We start from the raw sequence: 25,241 nt of genomic DNA on the forward strand, positions 1-25,241 counted from the left end.
CGGAGGGGACGGAGAGGCCCGTTGGCCGGGGGGGAGCAGCCTCCGAGAACACGACCCGGGGGAGGCAGGGCGAGAGGGGCTGTCTCTGCGTCGGCCTGGCGGGGCACGGCCAGCAGTGTCCCCGCGGAACTTCGGGGACTGGCACGGCGACGCGCCGGTGGAGGGTGCGGGCAGCCCCGGGGCTGCTGGGTGACCCTTCCCAAGGAGGGTGCCGGGATGCGTGCTCCTGGGCATTGTATGTCCATGGAACGTGCATTTCTTCTCTGTTCTCTTTGTGCATGGCCCTTGGCTGCCTCCGATTCTCGTTCGGGGAGTGCAATTTATAAAAACCTTCTTGAGACGATTGCTTGATCCGTTCTGCATTTTTATACGATGCCGTAGAACGAACTCTCAGGAGAGGGTAACAGCGGGAGTCAAGTACCTCCCATTTATTATTTTGCTTAAAGAAGAGTAAAGAGTCTTTGATCTAGTCGAAAACGCACTCAAGAAATATGGAATATGTAGATACGCTTGCTGAAGGGGTTGGCTTTCGGGTTTGAGAATTTAACAGGTTTGAACAGGATTTAATTTCTGGTGAAAGTTAGAAAAGGCCTATTGTAAAGCCTCTCCTGTGTTTTAAAAGTCTTAGCAGCTTTTGACGTTTCCGGACCCTTATGTTGTTATTGAAGAGTTTTATGTTGGGCTGGGGGGTTGAGGAAAAGGGAGGAGATGGAGAGGCGAAGATATTCATAGTTAATCGCAGTCGTCTCTTAGTGAATCCCTTTACCCTAAAAGTTGCATCATCACGAATTGCCTTGTGAGTGTGTACGGGGAAAAGCCTTTCAACAAAATTTAGAGTCCTTTCTGCTAGAAACAGTCCAAAGATTGCATATGCACTGTTTGCTTTCGAATTACCTGAAGGTAATTGTTTGATACAGTGAAGCAGTATGTACTTATATTTGGAAAATCATCGAAGAGAGTTTGGGGGGATGGGGGAGCGCTAGTTCCTTTTTTTTTTTTTTTTTAATCCAGTGTCGATATCACCTCAGTTCTGTGTACCCGTTGTGTAACTACAGTATCTTTGCTCCAGATGTGAAAAAGCCTTGCAGCCGTCTTAAGACTGAATAAAAAAGCAAAATTTTACCAGGAACTCTTATTTACCTTTTCCTTTACTACCAAATTATTCCTTGGAGGCCCCCTGGTGCCTGCAGTCAGTGTTCACTGCTTAAGACTTTGGACTTTTAACAGATGTGAACATCTTGTTGGGCCTTAGAGACATTTGTTTTGGAAAAAAAAAAAAAAAAAATTTGTATTTTGTAATTCTGTGTTCTATGAGGGAAATATAGCTATCTAAAAATTTTAGTATCTTGTTAACTTTGGGGGAAGTTTAGGTTTACCACCGTTTTTATACATTTTAAACTTAGCTTGTAAACATAAATATTTTAAAATCTGATGTTTGTATCTCAACTTCTTTTTTATCTTCCATATATTTATATATTTATTTACTATATACAGCATAAAACAGTAGACTTTAAAGTGTTTGATCTGAGACCTTTTGAGTCAAATGCACCTTTTTATGATTATAGATACTTAAGAATCTTCACTCATGGATTATTCAAGGTTATTGGTAAAAAGACGTGGTGTAAAAAATAAGATAAGTGAGTGATTCCATTTGTTTTTGTGAATTCAAATGTTTGGTTCTGGTTTTGAATGGTGATTTTTACTTTTATTGGTGAGAATTCTAGTCTAGACCTTTTCCCCTTTTAAATTAGCAAACATTTATTGACCTGCTTTGTGCCAGTCACCAAGAATTCCGATGATAAGAGACAGTCTCTTCACTCAAGGAGCTTCCAGTACAAACAAGTGATTTTGGGGCTTTTTAGCCTCCTGTCTGTTCATATATGTTCAACATACTCCCATCAGTAGAGTTTCATTACTTCTTAATCTTGGGAAATATATTTAGTTTGACAGTGCCTCCCTGGGATTCTTAAATTCTCCAGGCTCTTCCTCTCCTTTCCCCTTCCAAAACATACACCTATTAAAAGACATCAAAAACAGGTTTGGATTTTCTAATAAGTAATTATTTTTAGTCTTCAAATAAAAATTTTTCTCTCTGCCTTCATTTTCAATGATGTTACATGCTAGTTAAATTTAACTCAACATCAAGTGTTGGTGTTTTGTAAAAGCTGCCTAGCAGAATGGCTAGAGTTAGATTTTTTTTCTTTTTAGTATTAAATGAACATACAAGTTAAAATTGGTCACAATTTCTCTACATTGGGGTGGGAGGAATTAGCAATACTTGATCTCATTTTGAAATGTTGGCGTTCCAGAATATTCTTGATTTTTTTTTTTTTTATCATACTGCCAATTATAACACTTTTAGTAACTACATTTTATGAAGTTTGCTTTATGTTTTTCTTTTTTAGGTGGGTATATCATTGACGCCATATTTACAAAGTGCCTAGAACATTTTTAAAAATTCTATTTAATGCCAAACAGTATACTGGCTTGTTTGGATAGTACATATTCCTTCAGCATGCTTTCTTAGGTTAAGTTTTACTTAAGAGCTGTAAGCCAAAGGTGTCTGCCACTCTTATACCCTGTAGTGACCCTGTTAACACAGTAGTGTGGATTATCATAGTACTCTTGACTGTTTAAATCGAAGCTAGTTCCTATGGTATCCTGGAAGATCCAGTAAGAGCTTTTTACTTTGATAGCAGTAGGTCCAGAAGGAGTTAGGATGGCAGTGGGAAGGAGTACAACAGAATTGCCTGGAACTTTATTCAAAGTATAAATGTTGAGTTTATTTTGGAGGAGGTGAAATGAGATGAGTAGAATCTGATGTTTTTGGAATGAGGATAAGTATGGAAAACTGCCTCCCACTTCGAAGGGGCTGTACCAGTTGTTAATAACATGCCTATTATATATCATATTTGATTATATTATGTATGTATATCATGTGTAAAACTGGGATTTGCTTTTTTTCTGATTATAAACATAAGCATTCTTATAGAAAATTTGTGAAACAAAGAAGTATAAATGGAAAAAAATAAACACAGTTCCCCCCATAATTTCACAATCCAGAGGTAACTCGTTGAAATTTTGATATATTTTTGTTTATATATTTTACACAATTAGAATATAATTTATATAGCTTGATGGATTAATTTTGCAAGTATAACATTGTGAACATTTTTCCTTGTCACTGAAATATCTTCAGAAATACCTCAAAAGCTATTTGCTGAGTTATAGAAAAGTTTATTCTTAGTTTTTTTCTTTCACTTTGCTATAAAGCTAAGGTCGAATATTTGAATATTATAGCATGAATTGTAGAATATTAGCACTGTATATACTTCCAATGGCAGAATATGATTGCATTTATGTTTTTGGCCCACTAATGGCTTTATGAAAATTTTGAGACGTTTGTGTTCTTGTTTTGTTTTTTAATCCATTTTTCACTTTATCTCAACTTGTCAGATGTCTGAATTTGTGGAACTGCTGTGATCATTTAGTGTACATCTCCCCTTTCTTGTGGATCATGTACTCTTAAAATGTACTTAGGTTGACAGACTAAGCAAAAAGGAAGTTTTCCTCTGGTGTGTCCTTTTGAAGTTTAAAAAGAATGGATTTGAAAAACAAAATAGGTTAATGAAACTACATTAAAGCTCCCCTTTTTAAATAAGTTTTATTCCAATATAATTCACATACCATGCAGTTCCCCTACTTGAAGGGTACAGTTCAGTGATTTTTATATATTCACAGCTGTACAACCATCAGCACAGTCAACTTTAGAATGTTTTCACCACCCTCAAACACAAACTACCCTGTTCCTATTTAGCCAACACTCCCTTTTTTTATTCACCCATCCCCCTGCCCAGCACTAGGCAACCACTAATTTATTTTCTGTCTCTGTATTTTGCCTATTATGGACATTTCCTATAAATGAAATCATACAACGTGTTCCCTTCTCATTGGTTTCTTTTAATGTTTTTAAAGTTTATCCATGTTGTAGCATGTGTTAATATTTCATTCCTTTTGTGGCTGAATAATATTTCATTGTATAAATATTTATCCATTCATCATTTGAGTTGTTTCCCCTTTTTGGCTATTGTGACTAGTACTGCTGTGAACATTCATTTACAAGTTTTTGTGCAGGCATATTTTCAGTTCCCTTGGGAATATAGCTAGCGGGGGAATTGCTGGGTTGTATGGTAATTCTACGTTTAACCTTTTGAGGAACTGCCAGACTGATTAAAGTCTTTTTTCTGATTAAATTGTTTAATTATGACCCAACAGTCTAAAAGTTCAGCAGTTTGCAGGGAAAGTGTGTAGATCCCAAGGCAGGTCTGTTAGAAAGTAAGTTGGGGAGTAGAGGCGATCATCAGACAGATATTTTCTCTCTCCTCTTGCTTCTTGGTGGACCAGAAGCTAGAGGAGGCAGAAAGGTGGTACATTTTTAACTGACTCAGCGATAGGTTTGTTTTCCCATTAATGAGTTCCAGCAGGTGGGGGAAACTATCAGTTTGAAGTAGCCCACAAGTGTTTCTATTTTGTTATTTAAATGCATATCCGGAGCTTTTCTGGTAAATATTTAGATCTAAGATTAGGATTCATCGGGATTTAGAAATCTATTTACATTTGAGTCTAGAGACCGGATTATATTAAGATTTAGGATTAGTGAGGAAAACAGTAAATTGTATCTAGTAGGTTTTTTTCTCTGCTATCTTATTCTCTATATTTATTGTTTAACAGAGGATCCATTCCAATAGCAGGCATCTCAAACAACTTTAACAGGTAAAATAAAGTAGATGCATAAGAAGGTCAGGATATTGAGAGATAATAAAGTGTCATTAAGAGTTCCTGAAACAAATGTTATCCTGGAAGTTTTAGGATGGAAGGATAAGAGGAGAAATGGTTTATAAATGTCACTAGGCTTAGCAGTGGTGTGGTGGGAGAGGATAGGGATTCTCAATCGAATCTTCTGAGATTTAATTTTGCATAGATACAAATTTACACCCTCAGGCAGCAGTCACTGCTCCTTCGGGCAGCTGTAAATAGCCATTTCAAGTCTTATTCTTCCTAGCAAAATAGAGGGTCAGAGAAGAAAGGAGAAAGAGATCAAGGTCACAACTCTTCTTTCTTGTCTTGTACACCTTCCCCTAAAATTGAATTAGATTACCTTTGAAGTCTTGGTTATTAGTAGGTAACATGTAATTTTTTACACCTCATTCTCTGAAATATATAGCAGAGACTTTCCATCTGTTAGATAAAATGAAAATGCTTAATGGAAATAAAGTCTTTATTCCAGAATTAGGGGTAGAATATTAAAAGTACAGAAACTAATTCTGTAGGTTAATAAGATTAAATAACTAGTAGCCAGTTCTTTCCTAGTTTGTTGGAAGAATTCAGTCTCTGGTCTCAGTTGAGTACTTGTCATGCAGTAGAAAAAGTTGTAAAAGGACAGTGGCAGTTGTCCTTTATTTTGCCTCTGCTCTGTTTACATGTGTAGCAAAGTGAATTCTGAGGGTATACATTGCCTTCTGGAAAATCACTGTCCTCAGGATTCTCCCTTCCCAATTTTACCTGCTGGAGACTAGAGCAATGAATCTCGAAATTTTTGAGTCTTGGAACCACTTTATACTCGTAAAAAGAATTAAAGACAAGAGCTTTTATTTATGTGAGTTAACAGTACTGTTAGAAATTAAAACAGTTTAAAAATATTCTTTAACGTGTTTAAAATAATCGTAATACATTACATTGTAGCATAGTGTTTGTTTTCTAAAACCCAAAAAAAGTGATAAACATATCTCTTTAAAGTTTTATAGACGACTGCTGAATTCTCATATCTGCTTTGCTGCTTCTCTGATACATTGTTTTGGTTAAAGCATATAAAGAAAATCTACCCGGAGAATGAAGGAATATTTTAATAGCTTTTTAGGTAATTGTGGATATTCTTTAATATTATGCCAAAAATTGACAAGTGATCATTTAACAGTTAATTGTTATGTGGCATCTAAAATATCAATAAATTTTTTTGTTCTTTTACATTAAAATCCATTGATCTATCTTGTACTTTAAATGGATATTACACATGTCTTTATACATAGGTCATTTAGAAAATGCTGGTTGAGTTGAGTTATGCAGATGTTCAAATGTTTACACATTTTATACAATATCAAAAAAAAGTCATATTATTGCAACAAGAGATTAGAGGAGTCATTAAGTACGGAGAAGCTGTCAGATTCATGGTGCTGGATACAAGGTTTCCAGAATTTTAATTTTCACTTGAAAGCTTGAAACTTGTCATTAGCAACACTGTGAGTTGTTTTCTTTGAAATGACACACACTTTAATCTGTTAAATATCTAAGTGTGAATAACCATAATTTGTCAGTTGTGCTTTCCAGTAAAAAAAGATGTCCTGTAATAAAAAGTGGCTAGTTCAGCTTGGAACTAAAACAGTCACATGACTGCTTCTCTTGAAGACAAATGTACTTTGGTATGCAGCAGAAATGCTTTATGGGTACTTTCCATTTTCATCATACAGAATATTAGAAAGATATATGCTCACTGGTGAATATGTAATTGATTGTTTTTGCTGTTTCATCAAGGACATTCTTAAGTGAAAGAGGACTTTTTAGTGTTTGAGTGTAAGTGCATGGCAATGAGCAACACTGATGACTACTAGTACAGTTAGGCACCACTGACTTGGTTTCTGCTAGGGTGGCAGCATTTCTACAAGCCATTGCTTTTGCACCATGCAGATGTCAACACGTGAGAAAGGATCCCACTTTGAAGAACCATAAGGCTAGGGTATTCTTTCCTCTATTCCTGAATTGTCTAGCCCTCCCCTATATCTGTTACTTTTCTTCTTTTCCTCTTTTCTCATTGTTAGTGTGCCTGGAATGATTTTTTTAAAAATGATTCACAGACCCATTTGAGAATTCATGAAAGCCATGGGCCTTCTCAGAAAAATAAGCATGTTCATGTACATACACAATATTAGAGACGTTTTGGGGTATTAATACAGAGCTCCTGAAGGCTATCTATAGGTTCTGAAACCGCATTAATTATTCCTATCAGGCAGACGTAAATTGAAATTATGGCAGCCACCTAATTCACTTTAAACTAAGATTCCACATTTTAGCCAATTGTAAAATTTATACTTTTTTTCTTTTTTGTAACTTAAGGTAGACCTGTGTACTAAGAATGTTGAAATTTAGGATATGTAGGAAACCTGGATTTAAGTTAACTTTGCTATCGATTAGTGCAGAACCTTGAGTGAATTTTTTTGAGAGGTGGGATGGGGTCAAGTAATTAAAATAATAAAAGTTCATGAAGGTTACTAAGGTTTCATGGGGCAGACATGATAGTGGAATTAATTTTTCTTGGCATCCTTTGCGTTTTAGAGAAGGCAATTATTAATAATGTACTAAAGAAAATAGATGGTTATTGAAAGAAAATTTCATGTACACACAACACAGACACGTATAACACACCATTTGTAATTTAAGACAAACTTTCATTGAAAAAGTTTTTACAGGAATATGAAAATTGAAATATTCAATATAATTTTTGTAATCATCAGAAGAGGGGAATTCTTTGTGGGAAAGAGATTTTCCTTAATTGAGGTTTAGTTAGTGTTCTGTATCATCAAAATCGATTCATCTGTTTATGCTAATCTGTAATGAGATTTTACATATTTCATCTTGGAAGTTGTCTTTTAATGCAAGTACTGCCAAATACAAATATCTATCTACAAGCATATGATTTTAGTTAAGTGATTTTACTCATCACTTGAAAGGCATTTATAGAATTCTTTTAGTCTTTCCTTAGTTTTTGCCTTTTAGTGTGTCGTTACATTGCAAATTAATTAATTCCAAGAGAGGGTTAGGTGGAAGCTTTTCATCTGCACAATTAAATGGATTTTTATAGATTTTGCACTAGCAATTGCAATCTGAAGAATGCTATTAGAACTAAGGCTTGAGCTTAGAAAACATATTTGATGCAAATCTGTGAGGGAATAAAGATCTCACTTGTTTTAACTTTTGTCAGCACCAGTAGTGAATAAAGTAACTTGACATTTGCTTGTGATTCAAGCAACATTAGTTGTCGAAATTACTTAACCACAGCATACGTTTCATTAAAAGTATTTTTTTGCTTTTTAATTTTAGGTTGAATCGTTAAGAAGCTATCAGCTTTGCAGTAAAATCTAATTTATAAAACTCATAATAAAATTTCAGTATTGGCCTTGAACTCAAAAAAAAAAAAATCACAAACCTTTCTTACTACTAAGCCATCGAACTGCTGGTAGTAGGACAAGTCAGGGTATTCAGGTTCTGACAAATATTCATGGAACTGACAGTGGTTAAGTTCGTGCGAGCTAGTGAAGTTCACCACTATTTGGTTCAATAATACATAATAGATTAAATTATTTTCCCGAGTAAATTTCTCCATATATTTTAAACACCTTAAATTTTCACAAGCTTTGTAAAATTGCCTGGCTAAGTCTTTTTCTGCTCCAAGTCTTTATCATCATCAGGTTCTTTTCCTCAGCTTCTTTGAAAATATTTTTGCCTCCAGTTGTTCTAGGCAAACTCTTTACTCACTTCAAGTTCATTAGTGACTCCTCGAAAAGCAACAACTAAGTATTGTTAATACCTGTGAACTCATCAAGAGTGTAGGAAGACCACTCAGAATTATTTGTTTTGTTTTTTTTTGACTGATCGTTGACGTTGCTCCCAATTTCTGCAACTCATAATGACTTGTTTTTACAGAAAGGCTAATAGTCTTAATCAAGTTTATTGTTTTGGGACGTATTTCTTTGGCTTTTTCAATCAAACACGATTTAATTAACTCACCGTTAGTAAATGGCTTTCCTCACTTGCTGACGCGTGTGAACCAGTTGGAAACTTAATTTGGTTGCAGCCTTATTTTTATTCTTGTGAAGAAATTCTACTGTGATGAGATTCCATTTAAATTTTAAAAAATTTTCTTGACTGTTGCTTTCCTGTGAATTGGCAACATTGTAATGAGTGCTTACTCTGGTAATGTGAACATATCTATAACGCCATAAATATAGTGCCTACCCATGTAATTCAGTAACAGAATCCACTCTCCACTATGTCTAAAAATCTTGGCATTAACATTCCACTTTTGTTGCTTTGACATGATGAATATGCACTGGTAATAAAATAAAATGTTGCAGTACAACAATAAGCATGACACTCAAGAAACTTGAATGATAACTGCATTTCTGCAGTTTGTAGTACCCTGAAAAGCAGTGTGAAATGATGAGAGTGCCCCATGTGGTCTTTATTGCAACTACTGCACTCTGCCATTATATCGTGAGGGTGCCTGTAGATAACACATAAATGAATAAAATTGATTGTTGCAAGAAAATTTTATTTACAGACACTGAAGTTTGAATTTCATAAAATTTTTATGTGTCACAAAATGCTCTTCTGTTTTACCCCCCAACCATTTAAAAAATGAAAAAATTACTCTTAACTTACAAGTTACACAAAAGCAACTTTGGGCTAAATTTGACCTTCAGGCCTTAGTGTTTTCCCCCATTTCTGATATAAACAGGATTATGCAGAAAGATTACTTTATCAGGAGTTTGGTGCTCTCGCCAAAGTTGTGTGACTGATTCAGTCAGGCAAAATATTGGATTAGGTTCAAAGTGTCTAGTCCTTGGCAAGGTAGTCCTCAAAATTCTTTATGTAATAATCTGAATTTCTAATGTGTGCACATCAGTCATATTTTGTGTACCTCTCTGGTTTTACTTGAGCAGCCATTCCATTGTCTTAAGTATCCGACACGGGAATGTTGAGGGTTTGATCTCTGAGAGAGAGGAAGCACTAGTGAGTGCACCAGTCACTCTAGCTTTTTTCCTGGTAGCATAGGGGACTCAACCCCAAACAGAAAGTCACAGTCTTACTGGATTAGATTAGAGGTAGAAGTGTGGGGCCATTAAAATAGTTGAAACTTAAGTCCAAAAGAAAAGAGATCCACATAGTATCTAACCTCAAAATCTGCAGACAGGTGCCCCTATATTACTAACTGACTTCTTTGGTGCACATGCACAAGGGAAGATTCTAAGGAAACAGAAGATGGGTTTTTAGCATCCCCCTAGTTGACAGGAAGGCAAAAGTTGATATTCAAACTCTGCCGAGTTAAGAGGGGCCACATTACACCCTTAGTTTTCCATTGAGACTCCATCATGGCCACTCTGTAAGATTGAAGGCAAATCTGAAATAGACCAACCCCTAAGAAAATGTGGGTGTCATTGGCACTTGCTGTTAAAAGGAAACAACCTTCTATGGGGGAAGATATTTTCTAGAACTTCTACAACTTTTCATCTGTAATCAAAGTTTCATTCAGTGAAATGTTTCAGGACATGCTAACAGGATTAATTGACCAAAAATGAAGAAGACTCCAAAAAGAGCAAATCCACAGATAATTCAAATCATTAGAATTATCACACAGAGATTTTAACTGATTCGATATGCTCAAGATGAAAAGATGAAAATTTTATCAGACCTGGAAACTACAACTAAAAAAATAACTAACTAAAATTAATAATTTGGTAGTTAGGTTTACAAGCAAATTAGAAACAGCAGAATAGAGGAGTTGTAAGCTAGAAAAAATTAGTTGTGGGAATTATGCAGTGCTGAGAGGAAAAATGGAGGGGAAGTACAGAAAGAAAGCATAAGGGACAGTGGAAAAGTTTAACATGTATAATGAGAGTCCCAGAAGAAGAGGAAATAATGGAATAGAAAATATATTGACCAAGAATTTTCCAAAACTGAGAAAGAGACCATAATACAGATTAAAGAGTCTCTGAATTCCAGTCAGGAAAAAAATACAAATAAAGCTGTATTGCGACCCATCTTAGACTTAACTGCTAAAAAATCAAAGAAAAAAATCTTAAAAGCTACCAGAGGAAAGAAGTCATTACCTTCAGGAGAATGATAATAAGAGTGGTTGTTGTATCACCTGAAGCTACAGAAGCCAGAAAGCAATAGAATGAGCTCTTAAAGTGCTGAAAGAAAGTAAAAAAGAATGCTAACCTAGAATTCTACATCCAGTTATCATACCATTCCAAAGCGAAGGCAAAGTAGAGACAAACTAAATCAGACCATCACTAAAAAGTGCTAAGAGAAGTTCATGTTGAAAGAGAATGATCCCAGCTAAAAGCACAGAACTGAAAGAAAAAAATGAACATCAAATAAGGATAAACGGATGTAAATATAAATTAATACCATTCAAACTAATAATTATGGCTTGAGGGGTTTAAAATATGTGGAAGCAATAGGGTATGACAACTGTAGAACAAAAGGCTGGAGAGCGATAAATCAATCAAAAGGGTATTTATCTCTAGAGTAACCACCAAAAGAAAGACTATATAACTAGAAAGCTAATAGAGTATAAAATGGAATAAAAAAATAATAATTGATTACTCCAAAGAAGTGCAAGAAAAATAAAGGAATAGAGAACAGATAAGACAGACAAAACATGATGGGATGGTAGACTTTAACTCAACTTTGTCAGTAATTACCATAAATACAAAAGGAACAACACATCTCAGCAGACTTAACTATACACTGTTTACAAGGGACATTTTAAATTTAAGGGCACAGATGATATGTAATAGAATGGGAAAGATACATCAAGTGCTCATTAGTCACTTGGCTGTATATATCAGAAAAAGACTGCAAGGCACAAAGTGTTACTAAAGGTAAAGGGCATTGCATAATATTAAAAGAATAAACAGGAAGATATTATTTTAAAAATTTTGAGGTATTTAACAATATAGATCTAAAACAAAAAGAAAAATCAGTAGAACTAAAGGTTAAAATAGACAAAACCACAACCATAGTAGATTAACACACTTTTCTCAGTAACAGAACAAATGAAAAAAATCAACAAGGACCTAGAAGATTTAAAACAACACAGTCAACTTGACCTAATTGACACACACAGAACACTTTACCCAGCAACTACAGCATATACAGTTGACCAGAATTGGGGGTTGGGATACAGTCAAAAATCCATGTGTAAGTTTTGTTTTCCTTAAAATTTAACTGCCCTTGGTATCCATGAGGGATTGGTTCCAGGACCCTCTGTGGATACCAGAATCCACAGATGCTCAAGTCTCCTATATAAAATGACAGAGGTCAGTGCATACAGTGGGACTTCCGCATCTGCGGACTCCCAACCATGGATCGAAAACAGTACAGGTATTTATTGGGGTTGGGAGGACATCTTATAAGTGGACCCAAGCAATTCAAACCCATGTTGTTCAAGGATCAACCGTACATACTTTTTAATTATATATGGAACACTTAACTAAAATATACCGTGCACTATACCATAAAGCAGATCCCAGTAAATTTGAAATGAGATCTCATATATATTCTCGGACTTCAGCGATAAACTAGAAATCAATAGCAGATAACTAGAAAATCCTCAAATATTTAGAAATTAAGCAATGTACTTTTACATGTCTTATTGGCTAAGGAAGAAATAGTAATGAAAATTATAAAATACGTTGACATGTATAATAATGAAAATACATGTCAAAACTTGTGCAATTGAAGCTAAGAGCAATGCTTAGAGGGATATGTATAGCTTTAGCGTATGTATTAGAAAAAAAGGCAGAACGTTAAGCTTCTATTTCAACAGAAAAATGAGCAAATTACAACCAAAATAGTAGAAGGAAAAAATATAACAATAATAACAGAAATCAAGTAAAAAGCAGAAGTGTGATTTTTTAAATAAAATTATTGAGAGATTAAATTGATAAACCTCTAGCAAGACTGACTCTATAAAAGTAGAAAACAAATTACCAATATCAAGAAAGAAACAGGAGACATCACTATTAAAGTATACTAAAGAGTTGGAACAAATAAATGCAATAATGTAATCCTGGATTGAATTCTGTACTAGAAGGGAAGAAAATGCGATAGCATTTCATGAATGAAAATTTATTAAAATTATAATATATTCTTTAGGTTAGATTGTATCAGTGTTAAATTCCCTGAATCTGATAACTTGTACTGTGGTTATATAAGAGGATAGATATTCTTAGGAAATATGTAATGACGTATTAAGAATCAAAGGAGCGTTGTGTATGCAATCCATTCTCAAATGGTTCAGAGAAAAGGATAATAAGATGTTATAAATAACTTAATAGTAATAAATTTGATAATTTAGGTGAAAAACTCATCTTGGCAAAACTGACACAAGAAATAGAAAATCTGAATACTCATATCTGTTAAAATGAATGAATTTGTATTTGAAATATTTTTCCAAAGAAAATTCTAGGCCCAAATGGTTTCACTGGTGACCTAAACATTTAGAGAATTTACATCAACTTTATACAATTTCTTACAGAAAATAGAAAAAGAGATAACATTTCTCAGAGGATAACGGGGACTAATATATATAAGGAAGTACAACTTTCAAATTGAAAGACAACTGGGATTGCTCTGAGCCATCTACCTTATTCTCCCAAACATTTGGCTAATTTATTCCGAAAATTTTGTCAGTTGTTAAAGGCTTAATCTTTGGAAGAACTTTTAGCTATTCTAATTTATGTATTTCACAAATTCTTAGATGTATTGATTATGAAATGTACTGTTATTCTATGTGCCACTAAAGGGGGGAAAGCCACTGCCAGTTGCAATTGTAAGAAATTATTGATTACAAAGTGTCTCCCAATTTCAGAGATACTACTTGGGAAAGAAAGCATGTACTTTAGAATTAGTGAAATATGAGATTTTTGTCTGGTTTTTGTTTTGTCAAATTTTTAGTTTCTGTAGAATAGCATGACTTATAAATTGAAGCATTTTTATCTCTAAAAATGTTAGCGTGTACCTTAGGGTAACCTAAATTACTCAGAGGTCAAAATTAAACACACATAATTTACAGAGAAAGTAAAACAAATATGAGATAAAATATTCACCATTATATAGACACTTTAAATTGACACATCTAAGTGACCCACAGTAGTCTCAACTTAATGGTAACCTAAGAAGTGTTTCATTACAGTGGAATCACACAAATTGTGGAAACTTTTGGGTGTGTATTTGTCATTTAAAAGCAACCAGAGATCTTTACTCCTCTAAGGAGAATACTTTTTTCCCCCTTAAGTTCCCATAATAAAAGTAATTTTGCTGATCCTTGTTTTGAATTTCAGGGATGATGTAATTAACTGGCATATTTACTAAAGCACATTTCAACATTTATCTGTCTCCTCTTTTTTTTACTTACTGTATTAATGGAAAATATACATGGATTGGCTTTTGCATTTGGAGGCCTTTTCTCGTTTAAGCCTCTTTTCCTGATAAAGTAATAATAGCAAGTTTTAGCAAGAAATGTGCGGACTTAATTGTAAATGGGAAATATAGGGGTATATAGATATATAGTCTCTGTTTTCTTTTTTTAAATATCTTTTCAGTTAAGATTGATGGGAGCTGGCAGTATATTTAGAGGTTAAAGAGAAAGAACCAGTGGAGAAGGTAATGATGAGAGGAAAAGATTACAAGTTCAATTCAGTAGAGCAAATAAAGAAACTCTCCATACACTGTTTCCATCCACTCCATCCCAGAAGTTACTGGGAGCCATATTAATAGATTTTGTTTTGCTCATACGTGTGAAGAACGCTTTCTTCCATCTAAATAGCTTATATAGTTTTTAGCGTAATGCCATATTGTGAACATAATAATCCATTAAAATTTAACAAGTATCTGACAGCTTTAAAAATTTATTTTGATCAGGAAATAGAAGTGGTGGTTGCTAAAATTCTTAGGACTGCTCATAATATTCCAAGGAAATGTGTGAAGCTAAATCACCTACTGACAGATACTTCTATTTATTTAACCTTTCTTTCTTTATAGCCACTCTTTAATGATGCGATTTTGGCCTTCTAATAAATGCATAACTTTGCTGAGAAAGTAGGCCAGACATTCAGGGGGGCTGTCCCTGAAATGTTTTAGGTCTCTTGGACTATGAGGCCTCAAATTGGCCACTGGAGAGCAAAGGACTGCATATTTGTAGCAGCAGCCTTGAGGAGCATCAAGAACTAGCAACAATAGAGATAGAAGCCAGAAATCATAGAATAACTTTACTGTTAGCAAACAGAGTTTCAGTTTTTCTGATCTTCCAAATATGGGCATGACTCTTTTTTTAAAGGTTATTATTTTATTGATAAGTTTTAGAAAACTGACCATTTTATTCATTATCAGTACGAGGATGTCGTCCGGGAAAGATTGTGCAGATGACTGAAGCAGAAGTTCGGGGCTTATGTATCAAGTCTCGGGAGATCTTTCTCAGCCAACCCATTCTTTTGGAATTGGAAGCACCGCTGAAAATTTGTGGTATGTAAATGGATAAAGTTGGAAATAATCTCTTTTGAATCCTAGTTTTCTCTCACATTTACATTGAAAATGACCTAGAGAAAGAAAACATTTAAAAATTTTTGTAAAAAAAAAAGATTGATAAGGTTTTATTATAGTTAATAATTGAAATTTTCATAAGTGATAAGTTACAGATGAGAAAATATTTGTTTACATATACAGCAGATAAAAAGAGTGCTATTCACACCACATACAAAGTTTTTTATAATTAAGAAAAAAGACAATACAACAGAAAATTTTTTTAAATTAAAAGAGACAGATCTTAGAAGAAATTCAAATGGCCAATAAACGTTAAGATTCTCAACCTCACTAGTAGTCAGGGAAATACAATTTAAAAAACAAATTCTGTCCGCTAATCAGATTGGGGGAAACAAATGTCAAAAATTGATACCCAGTGTTGTCAAGGATATGGAGAAATGGGCATGTCAGTATATTGGTTAGAAAAAAAATCATAATTCTGGGTGTCAGTAAGTATGGTATTCTGACTTGGTTGTGATCATTTTGATTTATTTTGAAAATGATATAACTTTACAGTTTTTTTTAAGTCTTGCAGAGGCTGTTGGTCAAAAGCCAAAACTTAGAACCTTGAGTTAAGTGACTGTATTTTTCTACAGTTCACATAACAGCAGGAAGTGGTACAAATAATGTATTGTACTAGCTTTTGGTTTAATAACGCAGTTTTTCTTTGTAGTGGCTCTTAGTATTTATGACATAGCTTAATGGACTCAACCATCAGCTTTTTCTCAATCAAGGATTATTTGCTATATGCAAAAAATTTTGTTCTCCTGCATATTTCTTAGTAATCCATAGTCACACCATGTAACCTGCAGATGCTTAATGGGCTCTTTAAATACTTCTCTTCTTCATGTGGTTTCTTAAGTCATGTTGCTTGGTGCTTCTTTGTACAGTGCCTAGCAAATAAGAGATACTAGCTAAGTAAATGTTGAAAAAATTAGCTTATGGTATCACCTGTAAGTAACTGGTAGTAATTTGGAATATGTGCAAATGATCTGTCTCTTCTATGAATTTAAATGAAGCAAATGTAGTTGCTTATAAGTCATCTTAAAATTAAAATAATTCAAATTCTCAGCAAGGCACACTTTAAATTGCTTTAATATAGAAATAATTTGAAGGTGATAGAAGTTATTTATACTAAATATTTCTAAGTTATTACTTGTCTCACTTTGGTATAACGAAGTGACTTAAGTTAAACTACCAGATAATAAGAGCATATATAGCAGATAAAAAGAGTACTATTCACACCATATACAAAGTTTATGGTTCTCTATTGTTGTATAACAGTTTACCCCCAAACTTTGTGGCTTAAAACAACATTAATTTATCATCTCACAGTTACCGTGGGTCAGGAATTTGGGCACAGCTTAGCTGAGTCCTCTGGTTCTAGGTCTCTCACAAGACTCTCGATCGAGATATCATTGGGGGCTGCAGTCACGTCAAGACTCAACGGTGGAAGGATTTCGTTCCTTGGGGGCTGTTGGATTAAGGCCTCAGTTCCAAATGAGCTGTTTGGCCAGAGGCTTTTTTCAGTTTTTTTTGCCAGATGTGCTTCTCTCAATAAGGTAGCTGCAACAGAAGGCAAGAGAAAGTAAGTGCAAGCAAGATGGAAGTCAGTCTTTTGTATCCTAATCTCAGAAGTGACGGCCTGACTTTTGCTGTATCCTCTTTGTTAGAAGCAAGTTACTAACTATAGCCCTGGTTCAAGGGGAGAGGATTACTTACACAAGGGTGTAAACATGGGGAATCATTTCATAGAATCTGCTTTAACCACAGTAACCAAATATTCTAAAACTGACTTTTTCTATTTTTAGGAGATATTCATGGACAGTATACAGATTTATTGCGATTATTTGAATATGGAGGTTTCCCACCGGAAGCCAACTATCTTTTCTTAGGGGATTATGTGGACAGAGGAAAGCAGTCTTTGGAAACCATTTGTTTGCTCTTGGCTTATAAAATCAAATACCCAGAGAACTTCTTTCTCTTAAGAGGAAACCATGAGTGTGCTAGCATCAATCGCATTTATGGATTTTATGATGAATGTAAGTAAAAAAAAAAAATTTTTTTATTAATGGAAAAATTCTCTAATAATCTTCCATTTCAAAAGAGTTCCTTCAAGTCAGCTTTTGAAAATGTGATCTATCAGCATAAGCCCAAAAAAGAGCCTTTCTTGGAAGAGGAACCTGAAACTGTGAAACGATACTAATTAAATTGGTTCCTTGGGCTTTCTTTGGTCTTGTTTCATTTTGACTGCAGTTTACTCAGCCAAAAGGCCCTCTTATAAGTAAAAATTAAGTAGTTATGTAGTAAAATATCCAAGTGGAACAGAGGTTACTATAGACAGTAGCCTCTGGTTTTTTTAACGTCCATTAAGGTTTTAGCTTTCAGCATTCTTGTAATATGGCAGAAACTCTTATTGGCCCAGTGTCACAAGAAATGTTGACACATCGTATGAAATTATTTAAAAGTTGAAGTTTATTATTAGAATGTTGGTCTATGCCTATAAATCTAGAGAGAGAAGGATAAGGAATACTCTGGCGTATCCTTATTTTGTTGTACTCTTTTTCATTAGTAATAAATCACTGATTTGCTATTTATTGTGTGGTAGTGTTTACAGATATTACTAAGTTATGCTACTACATTTTAATTTGGGCTTTTATTTTTTTGTTAGAGTATGGGAGTAAACATTTGGTGAATTTCAACTTAGAACCAATTATAATGATTTTTCAAATTGAGTTTATTGTTTTTAGTGTTGAATTCCCTATTAGAATATTTGCTTTTCTCTATTCTTAAATATGGTAGAGTCTTAGTCAGACAGTCTCCTTGATTCATATAATCATTTATTTGACAAATATTTGAGGAAGTATTATATGCCTGGCACTATTCTAGACAATAGTAATGCAGCATTGCACAAGACTAATGATTTTCATGGAGCTTACATTCTAGTGGGAATGATTCTTTATTTGAATTCATATTGCATTTTTATTTCTGAGATGTAGTATATGGTTTCAGTTTTTTAAATCAGACCAGTGGGCAGGAAGTGGGTTGTATTTCAAACTATAACCACTTCTAAAGCTACATCAGAAATAAAGATATATTCTTAAAGGATAAAATATGGGCTTTGAATAGCCTCAGGATAGAAATGACATCAAATGAAATAATGTATATGAGAACAGCTTGTAAATACTACTTTGAATTATACTTATTCATTGAGAAGCAGAGTGTGGCATAAAGACATAGGAAATTAGTGCTTTTGTCTTTTATCCCCTTCCTGGATTAGTTGTTGGAACTTATTGCCAAATTCAGAAAAATTGAGTAACTACAAAGGTGAACATACACTTGAGATTGTCTTTGTCGCAGCTCTTTATGTTAGACTACAGGGAAATTATAGCCTTTGTGTCTCTATACTTGCTATAGTGCCAAGTTGAATACAAGTTAAGCACTTGGAAATTCTCCTTTCTTGGCAGTAAGTTTATGCTGTGTTACTCAGTGTCTTAGAGCAGTGGTCTCCAACCTTTTTGGCACCAAGGACCTGTGCTCCTATGAGAATCTAATGCCTGATGATCTGAGATGGAGCTGAGGCAGTGGTGCTGTCACAGGGGAGTGGCTGCAAATACAGATGAAGCTTCGCTCACTTGCCCACCACTCTCCTCCTACTGTGCAGCCCTGGTTCCTACCAACCACATGGACTGGCACAGGTCCATGTAGCCCCGGGGGTTGGGGACCCCTGCATTAGAATTAAAATTGACAGTGTCCAGAGGCACCCCTTTTACTTCTGCTTACTATTTATTTGGCTAGGTATTTAACTAATGTACATGTTGAATACAAAACATAATAGTGATCTTAAAAGACAAAAATGTTTGCTCTATTTGTTTCATAAAACACCTAACCGAGTACAATCTTTGAAGTCTTTGTAACTTTACCGAAGTTGTGAATGTTTACTATCTCTTTAAAAGTATATAAGTAGCACTTGTTTATAGAAAAAACACCGTGCTAGATAACTAAAAAGAAGAAAATTAAAATCATTCATAATCCTGTGGCTGTGAGATAACCGATGAGAATAGTTTTAGATTTATTTACTCTATTTGCTTGTTTTTTTTTAATAGGCAAACGAAGGTTTAATATTAAATTGTGGAAGACCTTCACTGATTGTTTCAACTGTCTGCCAATAGCTGCCATTGTGGATGAGAAGATCTTCTGTTGTCATGGAGGTAGTAGACCAGTAAATTTACCTTATGGGTTTTTCTTATTCTTCTGTTATTTAGAAAAGGCCTATAATAATTAAGATGCTATCAGAAAATAAAGCAGTGCTTGTGTAAAAACTCAAGTGATTAAAACTGTTTTAAACATGGCTAAAATCTCTTACTACCTAGGAAATTTATGATTATTTGTACATAGTGAAAATGAAAATTTAGTATTTTTCTTTAAATAATTTCACATATGAGGAGGATAACTGGAGTTTTGTTTGGAAAAAATCTTCCTTTTGCCCCAGTTTTGACAGAAAGATGCCCCTACTATCAGTAAAAATGAGTATCATTATTTTTCTGCCTATATTATATAACTTTTCATCAGAATCTAAATATAATTTAATATTCCCATATGCCAAGAGTTAGGCTTTATGTAATAATGTCTGCTTTAACCCTAAAAATAATTTTTAGTAGAATAAGTTATTCTATATGCCTTGTTAAATAAGCTTGAATATATGAAAGATTTTCTTTCTCCAAAAACTAATATTTGGCTAGATGCCATGAAAATATATAGATAATGTATGATGTGGCTATCTTGAGGAATTTAAAAACTTATTGATAAAATATATTTTCAAAACAGATCGAGTAATGAAAGGAATTTATGTCAAAGTACTTGTAGAGACAGTAATTATGAGAAGTCAGAAAAGGGAGAGAATTAAAATTGTTGGTCAAATGTATAGAGGAATGGGTTTTGGAGGATAAATAGACTTTGGAGAAGTAAAAAGGACTTGAGACAGTCTTTTATGTTCAGTTCAAGGAATGTGTGAGTAGTGGCCTGACTAGAATGTCAAGTACATGTTGGGGACTGATAAGATCAGAGTATAGAGATTTGAATACTGAGCAGAGGAGTTTATTGAATGGTTTAGTAGCTATATTGGGTTTTTATACAGGGAAATTTAATGGAAATACTTACTATAAGAAAATTAGTTTTCCATCAGTATATGGAAAGAATTAAAGTGGAAAAAAACTGAAAAAATAAATGGTACTTATCTAGGCCTGAGGTAATAAATGATTTATTCTCTAATAGAACATACTTTACTATATTCATTGAAACATTTTACAGTAGACACTAAACATTTAAGAAATTGTAGCTCTTGAACATTAGTATAGCTAAGACTAGAAATGTAGCAGTATGGAATATGAATATTTAGTTTCATTCTTTATATCACAAAGAATGAAAGAAACTAAATTGGATTGTCTACCAAAGAGAAATGCTAGCTTTTATCTATGTACTACTTTAAAGATTACACAGTATTATTGTGTGTTTTTTCTTGTTTATCATTCTGATCAACAGTTACGCTTTTATGAAGGCAATGAGCTTGTTGGAGTGGATTGTAGGAAGGCCTAATGGGACGGAATGGGTCAGTTTAACTTGAAAGCAAACGTGTTTGAGTAGGTGAGAAGAAGTGGCAAAGGTGGTAGGAAGGATTGGAATTGAGTATGTTCCTATGAAAGGCAGGGAGTGGTTGTAAAGAAAGAAGAGTGGTAGGATTTCTTTCCTTAAGATATCTTCTGAAATAAAAGAGAATTCTGTTCCCTGGTAGGGAAGAGTGGATATGTATATGTTCTGTTATGTCAGAGAGGGATTCTATTTAATAAATCAATATATTAAAAGGAACACTTTAAATATCTTTAATTTCACACAGTGACTCTACTTTGATAAATTTTTTTTGAGTAAAAAGTTTTTAAAAAACAGTACTGTGACTCATCTTTTTATTTATAGGACTGTCACCAGACCTGCAATCTATGGAGCAGATTCGGAGAATTATGAGACCCACTGATGTCCCTGATACAGGTTCAGTATATAGAGAAGTTTACTTAATTATTTTATGTAAAATGTTGGCATATTTGAACTTAATTATATTTAGTGGAAGTAGGATTGGTTTACATAACTAACAATAGTGCTTTTTTTATAATCAGTAAGCTAACTACAGATTACTTGCAGTAATATAAAATATTTCATTTTTTACTAATTATTCCCCAAAGTGCTGAACTTTTAATTTTCATGTATAACCATAATATGGTTCTGTCAAAGTGATTATCACAAAAGATCTTGCTGTTGATTTCCCTTCCTATCTTTCTAAAAGCTCTCATTCATACCAGTATTGGTTATGTCCTTCAAAGACTTGTTAAGAATTAGTCAAAAGTTTAATCTTTCTTTCTTAGCTTAGGATGCAGTTACCTTATTTAAAATTATCTAGTTTCTGTTATTTCCTGCATCATTTGTATTTCATATTTTTGGATCCCTTAAAGCTCTTGAGACAGAAAGTTCTAGAAACTGATGAATTTTATGAAAATTTTATGTTAAAAAATTATTGGCTATTCATACATTTAGAATAAATTAACTGAAGCAAGTCAAAACAAAAGCAAGTATGTTCAGTTGTGGATAAATTGCTTCATTGATTAATAAATGAACCTAATGTAATTTTATAAATAATTGTAAGCACAGTTGCCACTTACCCTTTTTTATTGGCTTTGAAATGGTAATTATTTATATTTGAATACCATTGTGTGTACTAAGGTGTATAGTAATGATGGCATTCATATCATAAAGAGACATGAAGACCTATAAATTGAATGTAGTTAAGTTGTTCCGTTTCACTTCTTTCAACTTTTGCGTAAAACATCAATACCTTTCTGTGTGGCATTTTCTGACACCAACTGTTTGTGGTTCTTTTCCACACCACAACCAATTCTCCAACACCAAGTGAGTGTCCAGCAATTCAGTTCGATTCTGACACTAACTCCTGAAGTTAGCCAAGACCCCACAGGTGTAAGAACTCCATTCCACAAGACTGCCCCCACTTCAGATGCCAGCCTCGAGTGGGGCCTTTAGGAGACCCACATTTCTGCCGGCCTGACTACAAATTCAGGAGTTGCCACAACAACCTTCTCAGATACTTACTTACACATACCAGTTTATTATAAAGGATACAACTCAGGAACAGCAAAATGGAGATGCGTAGGGCAGTGTATGGAGTGGAGGTTGGTTGATGAACAGATGCCACACACTTTGGCATCCAGGTGTTCACCAACCTGGAAGCTGCCCAAATCTAAGTTCGAGAATTTTTATAGGACTCAATTTTCAGCCACCTGCTCTCCCTAGAGGTAGTGGGGACAGGGGTGGGAGGGCTATAAGTTTCAACATTCTAATCTCATGTTTGATCTTCTTGTTTACTGGCCATCATCCTGAAGCTATTTAGAGAACCCTGGGTCACTTCATTGCCATCAGTTCTTAAAGCTGTTTAAGATCATTCTCCTGTCAAGACAAGCTATACCAGAACCCAAAATGAAAATCTTTCCTGATAAACTATATTATGAAGTTTATGGATTATCAAAAAAAAAAAAAATCTTTAGCACCGTAGTTCTTAGAAGAGTACTTAATATCACCTCAACATCCATCTCCTCTTAATTTCACTAGAGTTTGTCTTTTATCCACTCTATTTCCCTCAACCGTAAAACAATTGTTTTCATTATGATCTGGTGACTTAATTCTAAGTGCCACATTTTTTATTTTTGACCTACTCGATTTGTTCATTGTACTTGAAATGTAACCATTTTCTACTTCTAGATAATTCTTAACCCTTTCAGGAGATCTCTCTTATTCTAATTTGTTTTGACCATTTTTATCAATATTTTTTGCTCATTCTCCCACCTCTGCCTACTTTTTAAATGTTTGATTTCTCAGAATTCATGTACTAGTCTTCTCACCTTTCATCCCCAAGGTGGTCTGAGTCTCTCTTAAAATTTACACTACTGTTACTATATGGTAAAGATATAGTAACAGATAAGTATTTATAGCTCTGACCTCTTAAGCCTGAAACATTATTAAAGCCTAGGATCTTGTCTGATTGTGTTCCTTCGTACTTTATTTGAATACTCCAGCCCTTTGTAGAAAATGTAACAAGGCAACTTATTACAATATGGAAATTGATCTATCGATAAATGTAATTCCAGTGAAATCTCAGTTGGGTTCATTCAGAGTTTTTATATGTGGTAGAACAAAGGGATTGAAAGTAACCAAGACAGTCCTGAAGGAAAATAAATATTAAATGGAGATACTAGCCCTACCAAATATGTAGATTTATTTAAAAACTCTAGAAGTTTTTGGTTTGGGGATAAATAAAATAGATTAGTGGAGTAGACTACGGTACCCAGAAACAGACAGTGTAGGTAGCTCTTGCTCAGTGTAGCTCAGTGTAGGAAATGCTGCTTGCTGGGTCATTTGGTTATCTATCCATTTGGAGAAACTATACAAAAGATGAGTATTCTTTTCCATGTATAGTTTGCTTGGAGTGTGCCATACACATACTTTCTATATGTGGAAAGAGTTGGAAAGTACTACCTTAAGCCAAAGAAATTATATTTGTATGATGCTTTAACAGAGAGTGAGTAAATTTGATCAACTGAGATACTGGAGGGGCAAGAGATTATTACTGTTTATTAAAGGGTAAGAGGGCAGGAGAAGAAATGTGACATAGATATACTTTATTTGGTAAACTCAGCTTTTTCATTGCTGTGTTTTTATTTAAAGGTTTGCTCTGTGATTTGCTGTGGTCTGACCCAGATAAGGATGTGCAAGGATGGGGAGAAAATGATCGTGGTGTTTCCTTCACTTTTGGAGCTGATGTAGTTAGTAAATTTCTGAATCGTCATGACTTAGACTTGATTTGTCGAGCTCATCAGGTATGAAATATAAAAATTTTGGATGTTTTAATATTTATTAACTTAACACAAGTCCACTCTTTTTATTTTTGAGGAAACAGTTCGTGAAGCCTGTCTTCACAGTCTAATAATTTGTTAACCCTTTCTCACCTTCTAAGGGGATATGTTTCAAAAGAATATGTTTTTGCAGTGTACTGCAATTCCAACAAATTTTTCAGTGCTTATCTGAAGCTTTTTAGGAATATTTGTTCCTGTTTTAATATGATGTTTACATATTGTAGATAACAATCAAATTGCATTTTGATAAGAACAGACCACACTATAAAAAGACGTTTTTGAGAAAGTTGGGGAAATTCGATTATAGATTAGGTATTAGATATCAAGGAGTCATTGTTAATTGTTTTAGCTGTGATATTATTATTGTTATGTAAGAAAGATGCCCATATCGGAAATGCATACTCAAGTATGTAAAGGGTAAGAAGACATGTTTAGCATTTGCTTTAACAGACTTCAGCAGAGTAAAAAAAATGTAGCAAAATCCTGGTAATTTTTGAATCATGGTGGTTAGTAAATGAAAGTTTATTTATCTCCAGTCTGCTTTTGTACATATCTTAATTTTTATTATAAAAATTCATGTACAAATTGTTTTAATGTCCAGCACTACATTGTGCACTTTTTAAGGAGGGGATCTTGACTTGCTGACTTTTCAGTAGCTACTGCCTCATAAACTTACATAGCATACATTTAATGTTTGTTAAATAAAAGAATTAAAATCTTATTTTAACAATTTAGTATATCAAGTCCTCATGCTCCCTAAAACAAAACTAGTATGAGATATATGGAAAGGCATTTTCAAAAATCTTTTTTTGGCTACTTTTGAAAGTACTAGAAATATAATATTTTTATATT

At 34.0% G+C, this 25,241-nt stretch overlaps 1 protein-coding gene across 1 annotated transcript in view; it reads left to right on the plus strand.

The window, feature by feature from the left end:
- Positions 1-25,241, plus strand: part of PPP1CB (protein phosphatase 1 catalytic subunit beta) — a 31,559-nt gene that overhangs the window by 392 nt on the left and 5,926 nt on the right. Inside the window, exons 2-6 of the mRNA XM_006910350.3 lie at positions 15,232-15,363; positions 17,232-17,462; positions 19,527-19,631; positions 21,391-21,462; positions 24,202-24,353. Coding sequence (XP_006910412.1) covers positions 15,232-15,363; positions 17,232-17,462; positions 19,527-19,631; positions 21,391-21,462; positions 24,202-24,353 — 692 coding nt within the window. The remainder of the gene's footprint in view (positions 1-15,231; positions 15,364-17,231; positions 17,463-19,526; positions 19,632-21,390; positions 21,463-24,201; positions 24,354-25,241) is intronic.

The sequence above is a fragment of the Pteropus alecto genome, unplaced genomic scaffold, assembly GCF_000325575.1.
Source record: "Pteropus alecto unplaced genomic scaffold, ASM32557v1 scaffold61, whole genome shotgun sequence".
In the NCBI taxonomy this organism is placed as follows: Eukaryota; Metazoa; Chordata; class Mammalia; order Chiroptera; family Pteropodidae; genus Pteropus; species Pteropus alecto.